General features: G+C 41.5%; 1 protein-coding gene across 1 annotated transcript in view; it reads right to left on the reverse strand.

Moving 5' to 3' along the window:
• Positions 1 to 304: 304 nt before the first annotated feature.
• The window catches only part of ADGRG7 (adhesion G protein-coupled receptor G7), a 30822-nt gene continuing 5093 nt past the window's right edge, over positions 305 to 26033 (reverse strand). Inside the window, exons 2-14 of the mRNA XM_075850891.1 lie at positions 23745 to 23854; positions 21977 to 22132; positions 21181 to 21272; positions 19688 to 19824; positions 15854 to 15961; positions 14866 to 15020; positions 9432 to 9614; positions 7997 to 8106; positions 5509 to 5840; positions 3712 to 3787; positions 2306 to 2464; positions 1769 to 1928; positions 305 to 534 (exon numbers count right to left, since the gene is read on the reverse strand). Coding sequence (XP_075707006.1) covers positions 313 to 534; positions 1769 to 1928; positions 2306 to 2464; positions 3712 to 3787; positions 5509 to 5840; positions 7997 to 8106; positions 9432 to 9614; positions 14866 to 15020; positions 15854 to 15961; positions 19688 to 19824; positions 21181 to 21272; positions 21977 to 22132; positions 23745 to 23854 — 2000 coding nt within the window. The 3' untranslated portion in view covers positions 305 to 312. The remainder of the gene's footprint in view (positions 535 to 1768; positions 1929 to 2305; positions 2465 to 3711; positions 3788 to 5508; positions 5841 to 7996; positions 8107 to 9431; positions 9615 to 14865; positions 15021 to 15853; positions 15962 to 19687; positions 19825 to 21180; positions 21273 to 21976; positions 22133 to 23744; positions 23855 to 26033) is intronic.

Below are 26033 nucleotides of genomic sequence, written 5' to 3' on the forward strand. Positions count from 1 at the left end.
TACATTACAATGTCGCACATTACATCCAATGGGAATAGCCAAAACAACAAGAAGTTATTCAGTAGTTAATTATCATAAATTGATACTGACTGATAAAATGAATAAGTAGTGTATGGAAAATGACAAAATAGCTTTTGTACACATCATAGCAAGATTTTCCCCCAATCGCTTGTCACCATATTAATTTATTCCATTGGAATTCACAGCGGCAGTGACAATATAGACACACATTTAAGATTGGAGCACATGTTGACAATCATTCACATAGAAGACAAAAATATTCAAAAACGTATTTGCCATATAAAAATATCTTTACTCTTTGCTCTCCATGTTGTCAGAAAATAAATCAGCAGTCGAGTCTAAGTTTCTAAATCTTTCTCTGTATTTACTATTTGCCTGTTGCTGAATCTTGTTAACCCAATACTTCTTAGAATGCACGTACAGCTTACACGAATTAAACTTGCGAATGACAATTACCACTTTCTTCAGGAATATGGGAGATCTTAGAGTGTAAAGTATAAAGATCTGAACACCCTGGATATAAAAGATAAAATAAGAGCATTACAGAAATTTTAGTAAAATGGATAACAATAAAACATAGCCTACAGTAGCAGTAACATGGTCTGCTCCATCTAGACAACCCCCTTGTCCTTATGCATATGGATGTCATAGAGGCTGAGTCCCGTGTTTGGAACCCTCATCTATTAGAGAGTGTGAAACACTGTTGCAAAAAGCAGCTCTTGCTCTGGTAGACTGAATTACATGGCTACACATTCGAATGCAATAGATTGCCTTTGCATGGGTACTGCATAGGAAATACATGAGCACCAGCAGCCTCCCTCTGCCAGGGGGTTCCAGCAGAAAGACCTCCATCAATCAGCTCACCACTGGTAGAACTGTACAGTCTAAGATTTTTTTTTATTTTATTTTTTTATATCTTAATACTGCAGTCTAAGATGGTGAATAAGTTGCTCCCCTCTTAGGGTATGTGCACACGATGAGAGGCTTTTACGTCTGAAAAGACAGACTGATTCAGGAGAAAACAGCTGCGTCGTTTCAGACGTAAATGCTGCTCCTCGTATTATGCAAGGCGTCTTTGACGCCCGTAATCTTGAGCTGCTCTTCATTGACTTCAATGAAGAACGGCTCAAATTACGTTGCAAAGAAGTGTCCTGCACTTCTTAGAAGAGGCAGTCATTTTACGCGTCGTCGTTTGATAGCTGTCAAACGAAGACGCCTAAATGACAGGTTGTCTGCACAGTACGTCGGCAAACCCATTCAAATGAATGGGCAGATGTTTGCCGACGTATTGTAGCCGTATTTTCAGATGTAAAACGAGGCATAATACGCCTCGTTTACGTCTGAAAATAGGTAGTGTGAACCCAGCCTTAAGCTATACAACTTGTTAATGGTTTATTTAACTTTTATCATAACTCATACGGATTTTATTGCACACACAAAACTAATATGTTGTTAGTGAAATAACCTAAACAAAAAAGTGATAAACTCCAGCACCAAGTGACCCAATCCACCATCATCTTCAGATGGAGCACTTGATGTAGTGGGGCAAAGACATCCTCCGCAGGATTCTCTGGTGGGCAAGTCAGACCCTGCATCTATTATCTAAATCATCTATCTATCTATCTATCTATCTATCTATCTATCTATCTATCTATCTATCTATCTATCTATCAATACTATGCAGTATATCATATACAATATTTGTTATTGACTTATTATAGAGCGCTTAGACATGACATTCATTTACCTGAGTTGAGCAGCATATGCAAAATATGAAGCTGAAAATTAAATGAGCGTTGTCATCAGTCTCTATCAGCATCAAATACCCAACTACCCAGGTGACTCCCAGTAGAGACATAACTGAGAAAGTGGCCAATGTCTTCTTTAAAAAAGATATTCTTCTTGTACTAGGTACAAAACACAAAAGGACAATATTAATGATGTATAACTGTAAGAAAATAGCTAATAAATTGAGTCTAGCACTAGAGGGTGATACTTATTCTTCCTTCCCATAGCTAACATTTAAAAATAGTTTTAAAAAATAAAAAAATAGTCTAAAGAAAGGAGGACATTGTGGTATTGTGGTGGCTTGGCTATGCAAGGTTGATAGATATAGTCATTATGCAAATAAAATGTGTACAATATGTTTCATTTTGATTTATAATTATGCAAGATTGTTTTGGAAAATAGTTGAACATTCTTTGAATTTGGCCAATGGGTCCCCTTAGATGCCCTCAGGCTATGACCAACAATTCTATCCCTGATATCTATATTTATAGTTTACCTTGTTAACTCTGGTTTTCTCTTCCAAATTGTGATCACAACTGCTATCACAATACATATATTCCCGATAAGGATGAGTCCAACTGGCAGGAGAAAAGACCATAGCATCGGCTTAGAAATATCAAACTGCTTTGCTTTGTTTTCAGCAAGTAGCCAACAGCTGTAAACAGGCGGATTTTTAAAGAAAATTAACTCATACAATCACAATTACTTGAAATTGTTAGTTAATCAAGAATTACATCAGATTCAACTAACATTTTACTTGTGTTCACGGCTGTATGTTCAGCACAGATTAAAGATGTTGCATAGACGTGTTCTTTAGGCTTCATGCGCATGGCAAAAGATGTATACAGCCAGTACAGTGGCACATAGAGTCCCTACGGTTCCGTATTAAAGAGCCGTAGGCACTCTGTGTGTAGCCGTAGGGTGCCTCTATACAGCACCGTATTCTCCTCTAGGAGTACTGCTAAAACATTTATTCTAAATAATATTTTTATTGCATTGCATGTACTTTAAAACTAATTTCAAATCTGTTTTATTTTTAAAGTAAAACTTGTCTATTGCTTGGCTTCTGCAGCTTGCATGTATTACAATACAATGTAAGCTGAACAACGCTGTTCTGTGCTCATTCCGTCAGACAGCTCCCTGTTGGGAAAGTCCGCAGCCCCTGTCTCTCATATCCTAAATGCTAATCTAAGCTCCTCATATTTTATTGATTTGAGTTAATTTTATTTGATTTTATTAGATGTCATCTTAGATTATCATTCAGGAAGAGGGAGAGGGGTGTTGCGACCCCTGGGACTCATACCAATACCAAAAATGAGGGCCCCACATCCCTGGCATGTGCCACTAACTGGTCTCCATAAAAAGATGTGGGATCACTCACACTTGGCTGTTTCCAATGTTTCCATTAGCTGTTAATGAGAGCACGGAAACAGCCAAATGTAATCGATTTTCTGTTTCCAACGTGCCTATGCAAATCACACAGAGGTAAAACAGCCCTATATTCATTCTATCTGAATGGTAGTAGCCTGATGGGAGCCGGCCTTTAAGTCAACTTGACAATAGCTTTAGCCATGCATTGACTTCAACTCTTTCATGGTACATGCCCATTGCTCGTTACATACCAATAAAAGTCAATGGAACTGAATTGTTATTAAATTGGCAAGCAATATTCACATTGTCTTCTGTTGTATTACAATTTAAGAATAAGGGCGTTGTATACATAACAAGTCATTGCACTGAATTCAGGAGTTCACGACCAGAGTCTGTATTTTAAATGGAATTCACACAAATTATACAGTAGAGTTTTTTTCATGTGTACTTCTTTTTTATATTCACAATTTTATTTAAAATACATTTGGAATGATGTTAAGATAAAATATTGAGTATTGATATTTCACTTACAATTCTTTTCGGTTATAGTTGTTTTGTTCAGAGTATGTTGCTGCAATTGTTATGGCGACAATTATCGCTGGGAGTCCTGCGGATAGAGAAAATTAAGTAAATATTTTGTAAGTACAATGATAATATCGCAGTTGCTGTAAAAAGTGAAGCATTCTGTGTAATAACCCTGCCTAACCTTTGATCATTCATTGCAATGGAGAAAAATTGTGCATGTGTGGCCATCTCGCCATTGAAAGTAGTTAACAAGACCTCCTTGTACTCGATAGCGGTAGGGTCACAGCTCTTAAATCTCCAAATATCTCACTTGCTTGATATGTCTGATGGGCATGTCTTTAAGGGGTTGTCTCATCAAGACAACCCATATCCATTTGTCTTATTAGTCGTATATCGTTTTAGTTGTCAGAACTCAATTTTTCTAATACAAAGCCCCCAATTTTATGCATAGACATACTGTAGATTAAGAAGGGTTTTCCCATCTTGGACAATTATGGCATATCCACAAGATATGCCATAAAAGCCATAAGCCACATCTGGGACCCGCACCTATCTCTAGAACGGGGGTCCCCTAAACCCTGTTCTAGCTTACTCGGCTCCCCCTGCCTCCCGGCCACTTCCTGATTAGGTGGTCAGGAGTTACGGAAACAACCGAGCTCACTGACCTACGCTGTTTCCGTAACTCCCATAGAAGTGAATGGGAGTTACAGAAACAGTGTAGCACGGCGAGCTACGCTGTTTCGTAGCTACCGAGTTCCGGAAACAGTGTAGCGCGCCATGCTACTCAGTGAGCACTCTGCTGTTTCCGTAACTCCCGACGACCTAACCAGGAAGAGGCCGGGAGGCAGCAGAGCCGAGTAAGCTAGAACAGGGTTTAGGGGGCCACGTTCTAAAGATAGGTGCGGTTCCCAGAGGTGGGACCCGCATCTATGGGACTCTTATGGCATATCCTGTGTCCAAGATGGGAAAACCCCTTTAACAGATAACATGCTGGCTTCCAGCAGCCACAACTGGCGGCAGTTTATGAGCTTACTGCATACAGTTTATACATTGAACTTAATAATAACACAGTATGCCGTAAGCTTCTGAGTGCCCTCTAATGGTGGCTGCAAGCAACCAGGATGTTATTTATGAAATCTATATCTATGCGGGGGATTTGGAGCTCTGTATCCAAAGAACAAAGCTCAAACAACTATAAAGATACATTAAGAATTTAATCAGCATAGAATTTCAGACCTAAAAACAACAAAAAGACAATAAAAATTGGACATTTACTTTAAGGACTAGTTCACACTGAGTTTTTTGGTGCTATTTTTGACGCAAAAACTGCATCGTAACCACGTCAAAAAAGGGCTGAAAACACCTCCCATTGATTTCAATGGGGGGCGGAGGCATTTTTTTCCGCTCGCGGGAAAAAGAAGCTACAAGCTCTTTCTTCAGGCGTTTCCATCTCCAACCTCCCATTGACATCAATGGGAGGCAGAGAAAGCAGTTTTCTCTACGTTATTTGCCCGCAGCCGAAAAACACAGCAAAAACACGGCAAAAAGAGTGCAGGCAGGTCAAAATCTGCCTCAGAATTCCCAAAGGAATTTTGAGGCAGATTTTTCTGCCTGCAAAAAACTGTGTGAACATACCCTAAGAGTTGGTCACTTGGTTGTAAGTCTGAGGAGTGCCTTTTTCCATATTAATAATAACAATAACCTGTCAATATAGAAGGGCATGTAGAAATAAACACAAATAAATATGAGCAGAGAACAATGATTTCCCCAATTAGAACGTAGAAACAGATATATATTATTTACCCCATCCTGTAATGAGTGCACTCTTCATAAAGTATTCTGGCAAGAAATGAGAGGCGGAAACAATACGGATATAAAACTCTACTCCTAAAAGTGCCGTCAGTACAAATGTTGTCAGTAGGAAGTAGTGTTGTAGAGCAGCCAGCGCTGTACACACTCCATCATACACCTTGTCCTGGTCACTCCAGAAGAAGCTGTTTTCTGAATAATTTTGTTTCGGATCTGCGGTCACAATAGTGTATTCTGACATCTCCATTGCAATAATGAAGATGATGTAAAAGATCAGCAAAGAGGAGCAGAAACTTAGCAGAATCCATGAAACTGGCTTTTTCTTCCTGGAAAAACAGAATAGACAAATAGAAGTGGTTAATGGAGGATTCAAATTTGTAAATTGTATATAGGTAAAATTATATAGTATACATATGATATATTAATAAGGATATAGGCAAGATACCACCCATTTTCCAATACCCTATTAGGGAATTCTGAGTCAATAGTGGGGGGTCTCGCATTCAGGTCCCATATCTATAAGCCAGTGCGGAAAGTGGCTACAGAGAGCGTATTTTACTCTGGAGGGCCCCGGATGTCTATGCACTAGATGGACATTGATTTTTAATGGGCACTGTGTAATTCTTCATCTCCCATGTGGTGGCGCTGCAAGATAATAGTTGCCAGTTTCCCCACGGATTACAGCAGATTACTGAGGGTCCAAGCAGTGGCACAACATGTGATCATTTTTTTGTCAGGGGACCCTTCTAATGAAAATAGGTTGTCCAAAGCGGATACCTCCTTTAAGTCAAGTGAATTATTATAAGATTAAAGTCACGCAACTTTGCTGTGATACTTTGCAGCAATTATGTTGAAAAGACATGGGAGGTATTTATTAAGACCGGTGTTTCACAGGCCAGTATTAGGCTGGGTTCACACGCACTATTTACGGACGTAAATCAGGCGTTTTATGCCTCGAATTACGCCCGAAAATACGGCTCCAAAGCCTCGGCAAACATCTGCCTATTCATTTGAATGGGTTTTACGATGTACTGTGCAGACGGGCTCTATTTTTACGCGCCGCTGTCAAAAGACGGCGCGTAAAAAAGACGCCCGCGTCAAAGAAGTGCCTGTCACTTCTTGAGACGTAATTGGAGCCGTTTTCCCTTGACTCCATAGAAAAGCAGCTCCAATTACGTCCGTAATGGACGCTGCGAAAAACGCCTGCACATGCCATTATGTCTGAAATTCAGGAGCTGTTTTCACCTTAAAACAGCTACGTAATTTCAGGCGTATCGGACGTGTACGTGTGAACATACCCTTAATCTAAAGAGTTCTGGAGTAAAATCTGCCTAATTTATTAAAAGGACTAATAAGCTAAAAGACACAGGTAGTTGGCGGGCAGAGAATTACATTTTATCAACCAGGATTTCCAAAAGGCAACAAAAGGCAGTTTTTTCCCCCAACTAATTTCTATAGAAGAATGTATTGCATACTTAGTAAGGCCCCATGCACATGACCGTATTTTTCATCTGTATTTACGGACCGTAATTACTACCCATTCATTTCTATTTGCCAGGGACATCTTTCCATATTTTTACGGATGGGTGTACATGCTGTAAAAATTATAGAACATGTCCTACTCTTGTCCGTAATTACGGCACTGACTCTCCCATAGAAGCCTATGGGCGGTTCCGTAAATACGGACGGCTACGGATGTGCATCCGTAAACCGTCCGTATTTACGGAAGCGTTGCTATGCAACATGTTGGTGACATCATTTGCAGCCTCCCTTTTTTTTTTACAGATCTGTATATACGGATCAAATACGGATGCATTACGGACCCCATTTACAGACACCCTTCCATCTAAATGGATACAATACGGATGACTACTTAACCGTGCTTACGTACAGTATTTACAGGAAGTTGAAAATACGGTCGTGTGCATGGGGCCTTACAATCTTAAAAATACAGTGCAATCCTGCAGATGAGGTACATCCAGTAATGCAGTTATGTCTCAGTATTGGGATAGCTGCAAAGAGGTAGAGTCTGACAGGTAACCACTATTCACTGACTACGGCTAAGTGCATGATAAATCACTTTTCGTTCAAACAAGCCAGAGGATTGCATTGAGCTAATGACCAAAAAGTCAAATCTATGGCAGATATGAGCTGGCGTAGATTTACGGTATAATTTATGCCACTCTATATTAAATTAGTTGTGCCGCTGAAGGCCATGTCCCTTTTCATTAGTCCCCACCCACTTTTGGTAAAGTGTCATATGCGGTGCAAAAGCTGCAATTTTTTTTGCACAAATTTTGCAGCTTTTGCGTCTTTTCCATGGTAGAAAACTGACGTACAACGATTCATACATTTTCCCTCTGGAGTGTGTCACATGTGGAGTGTTTACATCTCTCAAAATGTTTAAATCTTAAAGTTGGACAGTAAATAATACATTGAAAGCACTGAATGAACGAAATAGGGTTTATTTTATAGAACTTACCTGGTAGACAGCATGAATATAACAGTAATGCTCAATCCAACTACAGAAACTGCACAGCCAATCGTTGACAAAATGTCCAAGGCAGCAAAATGAATGTTTTCTTTAAATTTCTAAGATTAAAAAAAAAAATCTACTATATATACTGGAATATCAGTTTCAATAATTGGTATTTGTGTAGTACCAAAAGTGCAGATTTTTAGTGCATTGCTACAAATAATTATTTTCTGAACCATAATCCATGCCTGGAAACCCATAAAAACCCACTTGCTGTTATATTTATAATAGTTTTTTTGGAAACTATCCTTTTGGATAATTTTATGAAGATTCTGTATTAGGGTGCATGTATTTTTACGTAGGGGTTTTGACTAGTACAAGTCAAAGGGGAAGAAGTGGTTTAAAGGAAATGCTGCAAGCTCTACAAAATGTTAATGAGAATTTATAAATACTCATTTACTAAGGCTAAGTTCACACCACACCACCGTCATCTCCCGTTTAGGTCTCTTTCCGTCAAAGGAAAAGATGACCGGAAATCCAAACTGAAAGCATCGCTTCCGTTTGAATTGCCATTGATTTCAATGGTAATTCTTTGGTTTCATTTGGATTGCGTTTGCCTCTGCTCCCTAGGTTTTCAGGGTTTTTTTTCACGAAAGTAAAAGTGCCGCAAACTGCAAAAAATTTAAACAATGGTAATTCAAACTGAAGCAATGCTTTCCATTTGGATTTCCGGTCCTTTGACGGAAGAGACCTAAACGGAAGACGATGGTAGTGTGAACTTAGCCTAACTTTGAACATATGGCAGCTGCAGAAAAAAACACTATATGGCCAAAAGTATGGGGACACTACTCCTAATTTTTGAATTCAGGTGTTTCAACCTTACCTTTTGCAAACAAGTGCATAAAATCAAGCACACCACCATGGAATCTCCGTAGACAAACATTGCTAATAGTATGGGTCGTACTGAACAGCTCACTGACTTTAAATATGGCACTGTCATAGGATGCCACCTTTGCCACAAGTCAGTTTGTGAAATTTATGATCTGCCAGATTTACTCAAGTCATCTGTTTTATTATTGTGAATTGGAAACATCTAGTAGGAACAACAGCTCAGCTACGAAGCGATAGACCGCACAACACACAAAGGGGGGCCGCCGATTGCAGACAAACCAATGCCAAGTGTTGGTTAGAAGACTCTCCCCTCCAGCCAGAATGGAGAGCTGCCATTGCGGACATAAGCTGTCCATGTATTACATAGAAGACCTTTTTTGTAAATGGGAGCCATGCAATACTACATTTCCCCTTCAGCTGTTTGCTGGGGGTGCCAGGTACATCTCTTACGTGATGGGACAACCCCTTTAATGTATTTCTTATTTGATTTAGGAACGGGAAGACCTTCATGTCACCTCTACAGAACACAACATAACTAAAGAAAACATACCATTAAAACAGCAAAGTTAGTTGTATGATGACAGGTACACTGTAACGATATGACGGAGTTGGAGGTCTCATTTGATATGGTCTGGTTTGATATTTTCTTCTGGCACCCGGTTGTATTCCATTCACTCCATTCATAGTCCCAAAAAACACATGCATATTGAACCAGAGTATATGATGGATCAAACTATAATAAAAGAAACCCAGAAGGAAAAAAAAGTATTTTATTCAGAAAATAAATCTGTCCACAATAATATCAGCCAAGATTCATGTTTTATGCTACTGTAAATGTTTATGCAATGGAGCTCCACTGACAGATCTGTGGCCCGCTCAGCAAAGCACAGGGGGCAGCTTATAGTATAAGGACACCTAAAAAGTGTTTCCATAACCCAGGGAAAATCCAACTCTCATTCTTATCTCAAGGACGCTTAGTGTAGGGGCAGGTAAAGCTTTCTATATTCTGGTTAGGATTTGTTGACTGCTTTGCCTGCCCCCTTGTCAAGCATCTATCAGCAAGCTGAAATACATTTACCATCCCTACTACAAAAGTTATAGCTCTTGCTGCTGTTTTAAGGGGAATCCATCACCAGGTTGGGAAACAGTGGTAAAGACTATTGGTCCCCATACTTACCACCAAGAAATAGGCGCTACATTTGCAACTGACACACAAGGCTGCTCACTCTGTATATATATACTAATGGCACATAACGTTCGACACCCGGATACCATAAACTAGGCACTTATAAATAAGATATTGATGTAGCCATCTTTATTTTGACTCAACGCATTAAATACACAGTGGCCAGAAACTTTAACTTGACTTTTTCAATGGCTTTTCAATGGCTTTTGTTGTGTGATATCACGCTGCAGCGAGTTATCAGAATCAAGATAAACGTGGCTACATCTGTACATAGCTTGCAGGAAAACGATTGTCTCTCTTTCACAATGTGGACCTGGTTCTAGACATCATCATTTTTATTATCAAGTTCTGAAAATGTTTGCCTTACTATTTATACCCATGACGTCTGCATGTCCATCCGTTTTGCCCTCCTGTTTTGTGCCTGCTAATATACCCTACATGGCTTGTTGTAAGATGCCCATAGTTCTGAGAAGGGGTTTATCCGGTGTTGACAAGTATTTTTCACATTGCTGAACTCCTTGAAAACAACACTGTTGCTATTATTATTATTATGGTGTAATTGGAACATAAATGGTCGAAGGATTACAGGGTACCCATTGAAATCATTCTGTATCCATTGTGGCAAATGATACCCTTCAAAGCCTAGGTCGGTGTTGGGAACAGCTCTACCTAACGGATGTTGATCCAAATGGTGGCTTGTCTAATAGGCAAAATTAAAAAATCATATTAAAAAGCTGTTGCTGGGGTGAGATTAAGGCCTCATGCACACAACTGTAGCCATGTGCACGGCCGTGATTTTCAGGTCGGCCGACCACGGAGTGTCACCCGCGAGCTGCCCGCAAATCGCGGGCCATGAACATGGCCGCAGCCATTATTTTCAATGAGCCCGGAATGCAGGACACAGCCGTAATAAGGCATGCCCGTCCGGGCTCCTGGGCCTTGCACGGACCGTGGAAACTACGGTCGTGTGCATGGCCCCATAGGAATGAATGGGTCTCCCTTGGATTTTCGGGGGAATTGCGGCCACAAAAGCACTTTCATGTGCATGGGGCCTAAGTGGAGCAGGAGATGGGAGGCTTATTATTATTAATTAGAAAAATCATATACCACATAAATATTTAAAGAAAATTAAATAATAAAATAAATACATTTAAACATTAACTGTATTAAAATGTTTGAGGCAAAAAACATTTACAAGCTATAGCAGCTACTCCGACGGTGATAAGTGTTAGAGTAATTTGTATAAATAAAATAACTGTTATTGTAATTCATATAAATATGATCAAAATGACTGCATTATATTCAGTGGCGTAACTACCGCCGTAGCAGCCATAGCGACTGCTACGGGGCCCGCGGCATGAGGTGGCCCGTGTCGCCCGCCGGCACGGGCCCCCACCATGGCCGCAGGCTCCGCTAGCAGCCGCTATGGTTGCTACAGCGGGAGGCCACTGAACACCACGGCAGAGCAGGGAGGTATCTCCCCGCTCTGCCATTAAACAAAAGACATGTATCCCCTATCCACAGGACAGGGGATACATGTGTGATCGCTGGCATTGATAGGGAGAACGGGGGACTGAAAGTCCCCTGAAGTTCTCCATCACAAACCTCGGACTTCCGGGGTCTGTGTCGGCAGCTCCGTAGAAATGAATGGAGCGCCGGTCGCGCTTGTGCGCATGCGTAACCAGCGCTCCTTTCATTTTTATTGAGCTGCCGACACAGACGCCGGAAGTCAGAGGTTAGTCATGGAGAATTTCAGGGGACTTTCAGTCCCCCGTTCTCCTTATCGCTGCCAGCGATCACACATGTATCCCCTATCCTGTGGATAGGGGATGCATGTTATTTGTAGGACTCACTATAGGTCGCATTTTTTCTGGGGGGGGGCCGGAATGGCGTTCCCTGCAGGGGGGCGCTGTATGGCGTTCCCTGCAGGGGGGGGCGCTGTATGGCGTTCGCTGCAGGGGGGGCGCTGTATGGCGTTCCCTGCAGGGGGGGCGCTGTATGGCGTTCCCTGCAGGGGGGGCGCTGTATGGCTTTCCCTGCAGGGGGGGGCGCTGTATGGCGTTCCCTGCAGGGGGGGGCTGTATGGCGTTCCCTGCAGGGGGGGCTGTATGGCGTTCCCTACAGGGGGGCTGTATGGCGTTCTCTACAGGGGGGGCTGTATGGCGTTCTCTACAGTGGGGGCTGTATGGCGTTCTCTAGAGTAGGGGCTGTATGGCGTTAGCGCCATACAGCCCCCTCTGTAGATAACGCCATACAGTCCCCCTGTAGATAACGCCATACAGTCCCCCCTGTAGATAACGCCACACAGTCCCCCCTGTAGATAACGCCACACAGTCCCCCCTGTAGATAACGCCATACAGTCCCCCTCTGTAGATAACGCCATACAGCGCCCCCCTGTAGATAACGCCATACAGTCCCCCTCTGTAGATAACGCCATACAGCGCCCCCCTGTAGATAACGCCATACAGTCCCCCTCTGTAGATAATGCCATACAGTCCCCTCTGTAGATAACGCCATACAGTCTACAGGGGGGGCTGTATGGCGTTATCTACAAGGGGGGATGTAAAAAAGGCACTATCTACAAGGGGGGGGGGTTTGCTATGGGGCCCAGTCTTTCCTAGTTACGCCCCTGATTATATTGTTTGAGATATGTATTAGATATGTTTTTAATCTACTCTTAAATTAATGTATTCCCTATCATCTAAGATGGGGTAAAGATGACATCATCTGGCATTCCAAACTAAGGAATACTAGGAAGAAAGTCATTACCTAAATTAAATAAATGTGCACAAGGCCCCGTGACCAGATGGGTTACACCATAGAATTCCTAAAGAGCTTAGTTCAGTTATTTCTGTCCCCCTTTTCATGATATTCAGAGATTCTCTAGTGACTGGTATAGTGCCAAAAGTAGAAAAATACCACAGCACCGAACCACCAAAGCGGTGCACACCTCTTCAGAACCCGGTCCAAGGTCCCCAATATCGGACAGAAAAACGGACAATGAGGCAGCACTTCGCTGGTATAGTGCCAAGGGACTGGCGCAGGGCAAATGTGGTGCCTATTTTCCAAAAGGGCTCTAGGTCTTCCCCGGGTAATTATAGACAAGTAAGCTTAACATCCATCGCGGGGAAAATGTTTGAGGGGCTATTGAGGGACTATATACAGGATTATGTGACAAAAAATAGTATTATAAGTGACGGCCAGCACGGTTTTACTAAGGACAGAAGTTGTCAAACCAACCTGATCTGTTTTTATGAAGAGGTGAGCAGAAGCCTAGACAGAGGGGCCGCTGTGGATTTAGTGTTTTTGGACTTTGCAAAGGCATTTGACACTGTCCCTCATAGACGTCTAATGGGTATATTAAGGACAATAGGTTTAGAAAATATAGTTTCTAATTGGATTGAGAATTGGCTCAAGGACCGTATCCAGAGAGTTGTGGTAAATGATTCCTACTCTGAATGGTCCCCGGTTATAAGTGGTGTACCCCAGGGTTCAGTGCTGGGACCACTATTATTCAACTTATTTATTAATGATATAGAGGATGGGATTAATAGCACTATTTCTATTTTTGCAGATGACACCAAGCTATGTAATATAGTTCAGTCTATGGAAGATGTTCGTGAATTGCAAGCGGATTTAAACAAACTAAGTGTTTGGGCATCCAGTTGGCAAATGAAGTTTAATGTAGATAAATGTAAAGTTATTCATCTGGGTACCAACAACCTGCATGCATCATATGTCCTAGGGGGAGCTACACTGGCGGATTCACTTGTTGAGAAGGATCTGGGTGTACTTGTAAATCATAAACTAAATAACAGCATGCAGTGTCAATCAGCTGCTTCAAAGGCCTGCAGGATATTGTCGTGTATTAAAAGAGGCATGGACTCACGGGACAGGGATGTAATATTACCACTTTACAAAGCATTAGTGAGGCCTTATCTAGAATATGCAGTTCAGTTTTGGGCTCCAGTTCATAGAAAGGATGTCCTGGAGTTGGAAAAAAATACAAAGAAGAGCAACGGAGCTAATAAGGGGCATGGAGAATCTAAGTTATGAGGAAAGATTAAAATAATTAAACCTATTTAGCCTTGAAAAAAGACGACTAAGGGGGACATGATTAATTTCTATAAATATATTAATGGCACATACAAAAAATATGGTGAAATCCTGTTCCATGTAAAACCCCCTCAAAAAACAAGGGGGCACTCCCTCCATCTGGAGAAAAAAAGGGTCCAACCTGCAGAGGCGACAAGCCTTCTTTACTGTGAGAATTGTGAATCTATGGAATAGCCTACCGCAGGAGCCGTCACAGCAGGGACAGTAGATGGCTTTAAAAAAGGGTTAGATAATTTCCTAGAACAAAAAAATATTAGCTCCTATGTGTAGAAATTTTTCCCTTTCCCTTTTCCCGTCCCTTGGTTGAACTTGATGGACATGTGTCTTTTTTTCAGCCGTACTAACTATGTAACTATGTAACTATATATAAAAACCTTATATGGAAGTATTTTTGGGTGTATGCTTATATGTACTTGGCATCATCTGATTGGTGAATGTGTGTTAAGTGAAAGCATGAACCCATAAATAAAGGCTCCGCCCACAGCCATTTTAGATTTTCTGTACATCACACCATTGTATGTGCAATCTCTCCCGATCGGTCATTTTTGTAAATATGAATGAATCCTGGACAAATTCTGTTATGGAGTAAAGGAACTCAAGAGTGATGGAGATTAACCTTACATAAGTAACCCACATCCATGATCTGCCATTGTGAAATACAGACATTATCAATATAATGTACCTGCTGATTGAAGCTAAATTCAACGTTAGCACGTGCTCCAGAGATACTGGCAGAAATTATCTTCTTTCGGAGCCCCAATTTTTTTTCATGTTTAGAAGGAAATAAATTATCATTCTGGTACAGGACAAATCCAACAGTACCATTAACATTCATGTCTGCACAAGTAAAATAAAGCATAAGATTTAAATTCTTATTATGTATTTTATTTCTGGCTTAAAATGTCTTGTCTCTAGAGTGATCTGCATTCCAAAAAAACGGAAAAATGGTTTGCTTCGTATAATGCATTTTATCTTGGTGCACTGAGCACCTAATAGCACAGATGTGAATGAAGCTTTACTGGTAGCTAGATGTTTCTGTTCTTTTCTGTCAAAGGAACAAAAGAAGGAAAAACTAAAGTGCGGGAGCCATTGCATCACGGTCACTACTAGCACCTTCATGTTTCTGTGGGGGTGTTTTTACCAGAAAAAATAAAGCAGGATGCTGTTCTATTTTTTCAGGTATTTTTCACCGGATCTGTGATGGAGGTCCCTAACGGAGTTTCCGATGCAGATGTGAACAGAACCTAACTCCAACATTGAAGATAATTTCATTTTTGGTCCATAATTCTTTGCTCTTACTAGGGGGACCCTAGAAGCGCACTGAAGACAGATTTATACAGCTGTCGTTACTGTGGGGTAAACAATATGCATTTTATCAGCTAAATAAATAGTAGAAGGAACAATCCATTCAGGACTGGTTAATATATTTGGATTTACAACATTACAAGCCCCTATCCTGGGACATGAAGGGCTGATACTGCTTTGCTCTCTCAACTTCGTCGAAGGAGAGGAGAACGAGCTTTATTAAAGTTTTTTCTTTTGCTTCATTATATTGTGGTGACTGTAGAGAGTAGGAGTACTGGAAAAAAAAACATTGGCAAAGAGGAAGGGGCCATCATGAGGGGATATGGCCATAGAAGCTGCAGAGTTACACACCTATAAGTACTTACCTCCTACTGGTTTGACAAAGACCTGAACTTCTGCTTTTTCATTAAGTACAAACTCTGAGGTGTCATTATCTACGATGACTCTACTGGACACCAGGTCTTCTGTTAAACCTATACACACCAAATGAGAAATCATGGGACATTAGTTCTAGAGATAAAGCATCATTACCATTCGTGGCATTTAGAGAAGAGAAAGGGCCCTATAGAAAAGATTAAAATGATGGTGTCGGGACAGAGGACACAAGGGTCTGGTGTTTGGTTCCCTCTGCAAGCCCTTTGCATGACACTTGGTACAATTCCTCACCCCCTTGCTTGCTAAAAGTGCAGCTCTTCTGGAGAGGCGAGACTAACACACGTTCTCAACTACCAATGGTCGAGCCCCCATTCTCCAAAGGCCCCATATAAATTGCATGGACTACCTCTATGGCAATCGGAGGCCTAACATGGGCCCCCAGGTCTGCCTTCTTTGAATTTCTATTAGGCCCTGTCAGCACAATACACTGATGAGGAAATGATCGCACGGCGAAGTGCTGTAGTGGGACTAAAAAATGTTTTAAATAAAGATTAATAAAGACTAAAACAAGCAAAAGTAAAGACTGAAAAAGAAAAAAAAACATATTTTGTATCGCGGATGGCAGAGGCGTAGCTAGGGATTTAGCACAAGGAGGAGAAACACATCTGCGTAGGTCCCAACCCAGTGGACTCCCCAATTTATGTTTACTTTAGCAGAGGTGCACCTCCCTGCTCTGCCATAGGCTACTGTATACAGCGGCGTAGCTCTAGGAGTCGCAACGGTCGCAATTGCGACCGGGCCCCTAAGCCACACAGGGCCAACCCACAGGGCCCCCGTAGCCACACAGCGCTGATCCCGCTTCCTGAATGCTGGAGCAAGGCGCTGATGACTCCCTGCTCCAGCATTTACTCTGCCATGAGAGGCTCGGCGAAGGCAGGCGCGATGTAGTGACGTCATCGCGCCTGTCTGCGCCGAGTGACTCACAACACAGACCGGAGGCGAAGGATCCTCCACCCATGGGAACGGGGATAGGTAAGTAATTATGTTATTATTTTTCTAATAGGCACTATGGGGCATTATACTGGGCAGGGAAGGGGGGCTGATATGGTGGCCGCTATAGGAGCATTTTACTATATATGGGGCATTATACTGTATGGGAGGCATTATTCTGTGGGGGCATTATACTGTGGGGACAGCTATGGGGGGCATTATACTGTATGGGGCATTATACACTGGGGACAACTATGGATGGCATTATACTTTGGGGGCAGCTATAGGGGCAGCTATGGGGGGCATTATATTGTGGGTGCATTCTACTGTGGGGGCTGCTATGGGGGGCATTATACTGTGGGGACAGCTATGAGGGGCATTATACTGTGGGGGGCAGCTATTGGGGGAATTATACTGTGTGGGAATTATACTGTGGGGGCAGCTATGTGTGGCATTATACTGTGGGGCAGCTATGGGGGGAATTATATTGTGGGGGTAGCTATGAGGGGGTATTATACTGCGTGGGGCATTATACTGTGGGGGCTGCTATGGGGGCAGTATACTGTGGGGGCAGCTATGGGAGGCATTATATTGTGTGGGGGCAGCTATGGAGAGCATTATACTGTGGGGGCAGCTACGGGGGGCATTATACTGTGTGGGCAGCTATAGGGCATTATGATGTATGGGAGAATTTGTTTAGACATTGTACTTCATGGGGGCATCTGTGTGGGCATTATAATGTATGGGGGTATCTGTGTGGGCATTATACTGTATGGGGCATCTGTGTGGGCATTATACTGTATGGGGCATCGGTGTAGGCATTATACTGTATGGGGCATTTGTGTGGGCATTTAACTGTATGGGGCATCTGTGTGGGCATTATACTGTATGGTGGCAGCTATGGGGGCATTATACTGTGTGGGGGGCACTACGGGAGCATAATACTGTGTGGGCTGAACCGGGTGTGTATGGGCGGGGATTGGTTGGGATTGGAGGCGTGGATTAATAGAAAAAAAAATGCCACTGCGCGCCGCATTGATTGTCCCTCTTTGTGATACTTGAAAGTATAGTACTGTCTACAAGGGGGCTGTATATCACTGCATGGGGAGGCTGTAGAGCCCTGTCCACAGGGGCCGCTGCATAGCACTGTCTACAGGGGGGGTCTGTATAGCATTTTCTATAGGAGGGGGCTGTATAGTACTATTTACAGGGGGCACTATCTACAAGGGTGGGCTGTGTGTGGCACCAAGGGGAGGGGGGCCCGATCAACAGTTTGCTATGGGGCCCAGTGTTTCCTAGTTATGCCCCTGCCCCACACATTTGAATGCTCCCATAGCTGCCCCCACAGTATAATACTCCATAGCTGCCCCTATAAAGTATAATGCCACCATAGCAGCCCCACACACAGTATATTGCCCCCATAGCTGCCCCCACACAGTATGATGCCCCCATAGTGCCTAATAAAAAAAAAATACTTTCCCATCCCAGTTCCCACGACGAGTGGAGAAGATCACTCTGCTCCCCTGTTATGTGCTACGAGTGGCTCAGAGCAGACAGGCGTGATGACGTCACTGCATTGCGCCTGTCTGTGCTAAGCCGCTCACGTCCGGCGTTACACAGTGCATGCTGAAGCAGGGAACTGACAGCTCCCTGCTCTCGCATTCAACTGTATCTTTGTCCTGAGAACGCAGATACAGGAGACATGGACATACCACCACGACCCATCCCCTCCCTGGGTCCCACACTCTCAGTGGGCCCGGGGCCACTGCCCTCCTGCTAGCTATGCCTCTGGTGGATGGTGAACGCCATAAAAAATAAAACATTGATACTGCCACACAGTATGGCATTATTAAATTATAAAATATATAAAATATAACTGAAATGCTGTTTTTTTCTTAATCTTGCCTACAAAAAAAATGAATAAGAAGTGATTAAAACTAAATTAAAAAAACTAAAACAATCGCCACAAAACTGACTGCGTCCAAATCAGCCACCACTAGAAGAAAATACATCGTCTTAAACAACCACAAAGCACGTTTTTTCTCGTCCAGACACCTTCAGCAACATTATTATTTCTGTACATTACAATTATCTTCTTGAATTTTCCGTTCGTAGCAGATTGTGGTTCAATTTGCACTTTGTCTTCATGTTTGTACAATATGTTATTACGCAGTAATTTACAACAGTACTTTGAGCGTATCTGAACATTTCTCTTCCATTTCCTATGACGTGTATTAGTCAAGTTTATTGATAAGGGCATAATTTTCTTTGCCTTAAATAAATTGTACTTATTTACTTTCATAAAGGCCTGACCTCACTCCTTCAACATTAAGAAGTATACATGAGATAAAATTATTATAAAATATATTCATAGTTTTATATATATATATATATATATATATATATATATACACATATACACACACACACACACACACACACACACACACATATATATATATATATATATATATATATATACACTGTGTAATTAATGCTAATCATATCATATGCTATATTTTATATGGAGCAGTGATAGGTCTCCTATTCTAGTGTATGGGGCCTTTACTATACCTCTGTATTCCTCCATTTTTTTATTGAAGCATACTGAGGTGTTTTCTGACGGATTTTTACTGAATCAAACAGAAAAAAACGATGGCATGCTCTATCAGATTTCGAAATATTGCTTCTAGGGGAGAATAGGGAGAATAGAGAAACCACCTAAAGGAGCCAGTACAGGAGAACATGCTGACCATATGGCTCCGTGCTGGCAGAAATTCCAAGAAAGTTATTTGTAGGTACCTGAAATGTGATATTATTATAACATGCTATACCTCTTAATGACATAAACGATATTCCATTGAAATTCATTGTAGACAGCTGACGTGTTTCAACAGCAACACTGGGCTGCACCACTGAAAAAAACGATTTACTGCTGTTGAGAGAAAACACCTCCATCGTCCTGGTCAATCTAGAAAAAAAGAAAAACATTTTAAAATGAAATGAAAATTCAACTATAAGTTTTTATCAACTCCAGACATTTGCCAAGAACACTAGAACACATGAGATCCATGTTACAAAAAAAAACTTGGTGTAAACAGACAGCTCTACCTATAGATAGTCTGCTTATTCACATGTACTACTGATTTATACAAAAATTATAGAATAGGTAGACTATAAGGCTGGATTCACACGAGCATGTTCGGTCCGTAAAGGACGGAACGTATTTCGGCCGCAAGTCCCGGACCGAACACAGTGCAGGGAGCCGGGCTCCTAGCATCATAGTTATGTACGATGCTAGGAGTCCCTGCCTCGCTGCAGGACAACTGTCCCGTACTGTAATCATGTTTTCAGTACGGGACAGTATTTCCACGGAGAGGCAGGGACTCTTAGCGTCGTACATAACTATGATGCTAGGAGCCCGGCTCCCTGCACTGTGTTTGGTCCGGGACTTGCACCTGAAATACGTTCCGTCCTTTACGGGCCAAACATGCTCGTGTGAATCTAGCCTAAATGGTTAGCTTTACTTTTAGAAATACTGTGGGTAAGTGTATATATGAGTGGGTAAGATAATTTGCTGTAAGGCTGGGTTCACATGGAGTTTGTTGCAGGTGGAAAATATGCCTCAAAATTCCGTTTGTAAGTTTGAGGCAGATTTTGCTCTGCCTGCACGCCGATTTTCGCAGCGTTTTTCATAGTGTTTTTCGCTCGCAGCCATTGAGCGCCGTGGGCAAAAAAACGCAGTGAAATATGCCTTCTCTGCCTCCCATTGATGTCAATGGGAGGTCAGAGGCGTAAACACCCGAAGATAGGGCATGTCCCTTCTTTTTCCCGCGAGACGGTTTTTCCGCTCGAGGGAAAAAAACGCCTCCGCTTCCAATTGAAATCAATGGGAGGCATTTTCTGACGTTTTTTGGCGCGTTTTCCAATGCCGTATCCATTTTAAAAAAACTTGGCACAAAACTTAGTGTGAACTCCCCCTTATTCTAAAAAAGTCACCCCTTGCCTATAGTAGCAATTTAAGAGAAATAATATTTAGACTACGAAGTTTCTGGTTCAGACAGTATTAGCAGTTCCCAAAGTGGGAAGCCGTTAACTTTAAGAATTACAAACTTTATGAGTGACATTATGATGTTGACGTTAGATAAAGATTTACTCAGAATCTCCTGGGTTTGGAGAAGATCTTATTCCCTAGAGGCGAGGCATTAAGTATCGTTGACAGAGGACCAACATTCTCTAAAATACAGTAATATTCTGGAAAAGAGGGATAATTCGCAAAATGGTAGTGATAACCCTAAAAATGATGTATTTTTTACATATAAATTACCTTTCTGCTTCTTTTTCTACATTCTCATTGCTAAATTCAACAGACTTGGCACTTAAAATCTGGCTTACAGTGGTAACTGCAGAAACCACCACCTGTGGAAACAAAGTATTATGGTAATACAACATACATTGGACTTACAATGATGAAAGGCCTCATGCACACAACCGTAGCCGTGTGCACGGCCGTGATTTTCGGGTTGGCCGGCTGCGGACTGTCAGCCGCAGGCCGCCCGCAAATCGCGGGACATGCACATGGCCACCGCCATTGTTTTCAATGAGCCCGGACCGCAGAACACGGCCGTAATAAGACATGCCCGTTCTTTCTGCGGTCCGGGCTCCCGGGCCGTGCAAAGACCGCAAGAAAAACGGTCGTGTGCATGGTCCCATAGAAAAGAATGGGGCCGCAATTCTCCCGTGGATTTTCGGGGGAATTGCGGCCGCAAAAACACGTTCGTGTGCATGGGGCCTAACCCTTCACTGTTCACTATAAATTGCATAGAACTTCTTGTGTAAAAAGAAAACCTGCTTCCAGTCCCCTGTAGATTTCAACAATAGGAAAGGCTTTGGCTTAACTTTATTAGGATGGTCATTGGATAAGACTGGGGTCAACACCTCAAGTGTTCTGTATAACATGCAGCGGGCCACCTAAAATAAATTCAGTATGATGGAATATATGGACATGTCTAAAGATTCCTATTGTGGTCATGCAAATGATGGCTAATGCAGGTCATGCACCGCCCCATATTTAATACATTTTGCCCCTTTTTGAAACATATCTATCTTTAGAATGTACTTACCTCTTGCTCTTCAGTAGCATTCGGGGAAACAGTCAGTATTCTGTTTACAATCTTTATGGCATTTGAAATGTCATCTGCTTTTAGATTCATAGGTTCAGAAGTAAGTATCTGGGTGGTTACAGCAATATTCTGTGCATTATCTGTGCCAATGTCAGTCTAAGAAAAGATAATCTATTACCACATTGATGGAATCAATTCTTAAAAAGTAGCCAATTCTGGGATCTCAACATGCTCTTCTGCTTTGTACTTATCCACATTTAACTTTACTTGCTTTACTGTAATGCTGGCTGTCCCAAGAGATGCACGCTGTCACTTACAAAGCAGCTCGATCGTTTGGTTATAAACTCTTTAGCGATCATCATGGTTTTCCTAAATGTTTTATTTTGCAATTATTTAATCCCTTCCCGCTTCATGAAGTATTTTTACATCAATGGAACGGTCGGTGTTACAGAATCATTGCAGTGTATTATATAAGCAATCAGGCTAATTCAATGTCAAGTCTCCTAGTGAGGCTAAAAAAATAAAAGTGAAATAAAATGTTTAAAAACATTTTAAGAAATAGAGGAAAAATTACAAAAAAAACAATAAAAAATGTACTATGTAAAAAAATAAAGTACTGTAAAAATAAAAAACAAAAAACGATGGCGAAATGTATTTTCTTATACCTTCAAAAATGAATAAAACGTATTCAATGCATTATATGTAGCTCAAAATGGTGCCGTCAATTATTGTAACTTGTCCAACAAAAAAACAAGCTCTCATGCGGTTATGTCGACAGAAAACGAAAAAAATGCAGCGTGCTGAAGTCCTAAATAAGCCGCGTCCTCAAGCGGTTAGATCACCAAAAATATAACAGTTTTTCAAGTGATTCCAGCTATTGTGAAGTGCAGCTAATAAGAATAGGCAGCGCCATAACAAGAATGTAGCAGCAAAATCTAGGCATCTAGAAATTTGTTTGATTCCAATTGAAAATTATTTTAAGGGGACAAGCCCTTAAAAGATTATTCCCATTACAGAAAGGAATGGCATATGAATACGCCATCAGTTTGTGTGATGGGAATAACCTTTTAATGCCACCTTGGAGAAAGACTATCTACATACTACAAGCTTAGGAGGGATCTGATTTCTCTTACACTTTTTTAGACAAAAACATGAAGGAAGGGAGTAAACACTCTCAAATGAAAGAGTCAGGAATGTTTTATTCTTCCCTTTTTCTGTTTCCCATTTTGTTAGGAAACCCCTGATTTGAGTGTATACTTAATTTAACCTTAAGTCCCCGTGGGATTTATTAAAGAGTCAAAAGTGCTCGAAAGTGTTTTCCTCTATTGTAAAAAAAAAATGTTTCAGCAATTCTGATTTAGGCCTCATGCCCATCACCATATTACTAGAGGCGTAGCAAGCCATTCCTTCACTTGGGTCAAAAGATTCCATTCGCTGCCCAAGCGCTATATCTTATACCCTAGCCAAGGCACCCAACACCCGGGACACATGCCACGCCATCCCCTCCCAGCTATGCCCAGCTATGCCCTTGGTATTACTAAAAGGCTTCTTTAAATTTTCTCATTTTTAAAAGAGACACTATAAAATGGAAACATTTTGTTGTAACCAAAGAATACACAAGAGGGACCCTGTAACAATAGTATTATGGTTTCTATACTTTGAGACATCCCTGTGGTCTGACCTTAACAATATGCAACCATATAGTTAATAAATTAGTAATACAATATTATAATAATAATAATAATATTAACAAGGACATCATCATTACCTTATTTGCTAAAGTTTGAAGATTCTCATTACAATTTTGACGTATATTAGGTCTTGGAGTTGGTTTACCACCTTCGCTCATACACTGCACGGCAGCCCTTGGAGTGTTAGCTGTAGAAATAAAAAGAACAAGCGACGTTAGGCCTCATGCACACAGCCCTAGCTGAGTGCACGGTCCGTGATTACGGCACCGACGGGCCACGGAATGTCATCCGCCGGCCGTTTACAATTCGCGGACTATGCACACATTGATTTCATTGAGCCCGGCCTCCGGGCAATACACAGACCGTGGAAACCATGTGAATTGGCCCATAGGTTAACATGTGTTTTATACTATCCGCAATTGCACGGTCGTGTGCATGAGGCCTAATAGTGTTTTTTTTTTCTAATGGTTTACAAACAGATGAGACATTAAGGGTATGTTCACACGCAGTGTTTTCAGGCATATTTTTGGGCGTTTATGCCTCGAAAAACGCCTGAAAAAACGGAAGTTGAACGCCTACAAACATCTGCCCATTGAAATCAATGAGAAAAACAGCATTTAGTTCATACAGTATGTGTATTTACGCCTCTGTTTTAAAAAACGGAGCGTAAAAAGACGCTCCATAAAAAGAAGTAGCATGTCACTTCTTGAGGCGTTTTTTGGAGCTGATTTTCCATTGAACACTAGTAATATAATAGGCCGGGTTCACACAGAGTTTTTTGCAGGTAGAAAATCTACCTCAAAATTCCATTTGGAAGTTTGATGCAGATTTTCCTCTGCCTGCACGCCGTTTCTCACTGCGCTTTTTGCCTGCGGCCATTGAGCGCCGCAGGCATAAAATGTGGCGAAATACGCTTTCTTAATGGGAGGTCAGAGGCGTAATCGCGCGAAGATAGGGCATGTAAACCTTTAATGTTCACACGCTGAGTCAAAAACGTCTGGGGAAACCAGCTCCTGATTTTCAGAAGTTTTTTTTAGCCACTCGCAATTTTCGCAGCGTTTTTCGCTGCTTTTTTTACGGCTGTTTTTGGAGCTGTTTTCAATAGAGTCTATGAAAAACAGATCCAAAAACGGCCCAAGAAGTGACCTGCACTTCTTTTTCACGGCTGTTTTTTTACGCAACCGTTTTTCAAAATGGCCGCGTAAAAAAACGGTCTGTCGGAACAGAACTCAGTTTTCCCCATTGAAATCAATAGGCAGATGTTTGGAGGCATTCTGCTTCCGATTTTCCGGCCGTTTTTCGGGCATTTACAGGCCGAAAATAGGCCGTGTGAACATACCCTCATGGTTCCATGTTGGATGAATAAATTCACTTTATTTGAGTGCTGCTTCACGTTCTCTTTTTTGGATATATATATATACACATACAAATGGCAGTCAGTGTGTTTGGTGTCAATTTCAAATAACTTTTTATAAAAAATTATTTTTACTTTTTGAGTTACAGCTGCTTTGTATCCTGTATAAAGAGCAGCTGTATCTTTCGCTAAGACCTGAATCCGTCAGTCCCGCGGACCTGATGGGTTCAGTATCAGGAGGTCCTACGTGTCCCTGACACGCAGTATCCACTTGTAATCTATCACATCTACGGTATGAACTTAGATGTGATGAATAACAGGTGGATCCTGCGTGTCTAGCCGCTTTCACTGAACTCGTCAGTCCCGCGGAACTAACGGGTACAGGATTCAGTGAACGATACAGCTGCTCTGTATAGAGGATACAAAGCAACGTTTGTGCTATGCTTCAAACAAAGGAGTGACCTATCCTTGCCTGATACACTTCAAAAAGGGAGAGCGTATATGAAAATGCCTTCATAGAAAAGGTGAAACGTTGTAGTGGATGTTGGATGAATAAACCCAATTATTTTTGAGTGCTGCTTCGCTCTGTCTCTTTTTGACGGATACAAAGCAACTGTATATCAAAAAGTAAAAATTATTTTTAATTACAACTAATTTGAAAGTTGCACCAAACACACTGACTGATCTTTTTATTTAAAAAAATAAAATAAAAATAAAAATAAAAATATCTCTTTCAAAGGTTTACAAAGCCTTTAAGCAGTTTGCATCTCTGATGAGAATGGAGGTGGATTTCAGACTGCGTTTACTTATCATAGCTGGGCCTTTATAGAGAACACAAGCAGCAAAGCTGCCAGCAATGAGGGCAATATAAAGCAAGCATTATCTAACAGAAATGGTTTAGGATTGACAATAAATATCAACCGAATAGCTGTCCTTCCCGGCCCCTCTGAAAAAATGCATGCTCCGATCAGCCAAGCTGAATGTTTATTTTAGTAGGGTTAAGGGGATAATG

This window comes from Rhinoderma darwinii, chromosome 2 (assembly GCF_050947455.1).
Source record: "Rhinoderma darwinii isolate aRhiDar2 chromosome 2, aRhiDar2.hap1, whole genome shotgun sequence".
Taxonomy (NCBI): domain Eukaryota; kingdom Metazoa; phylum Chordata; class Amphibia; order Anura; family Rhinodermatidae; genus Rhinoderma; species Rhinoderma darwinii.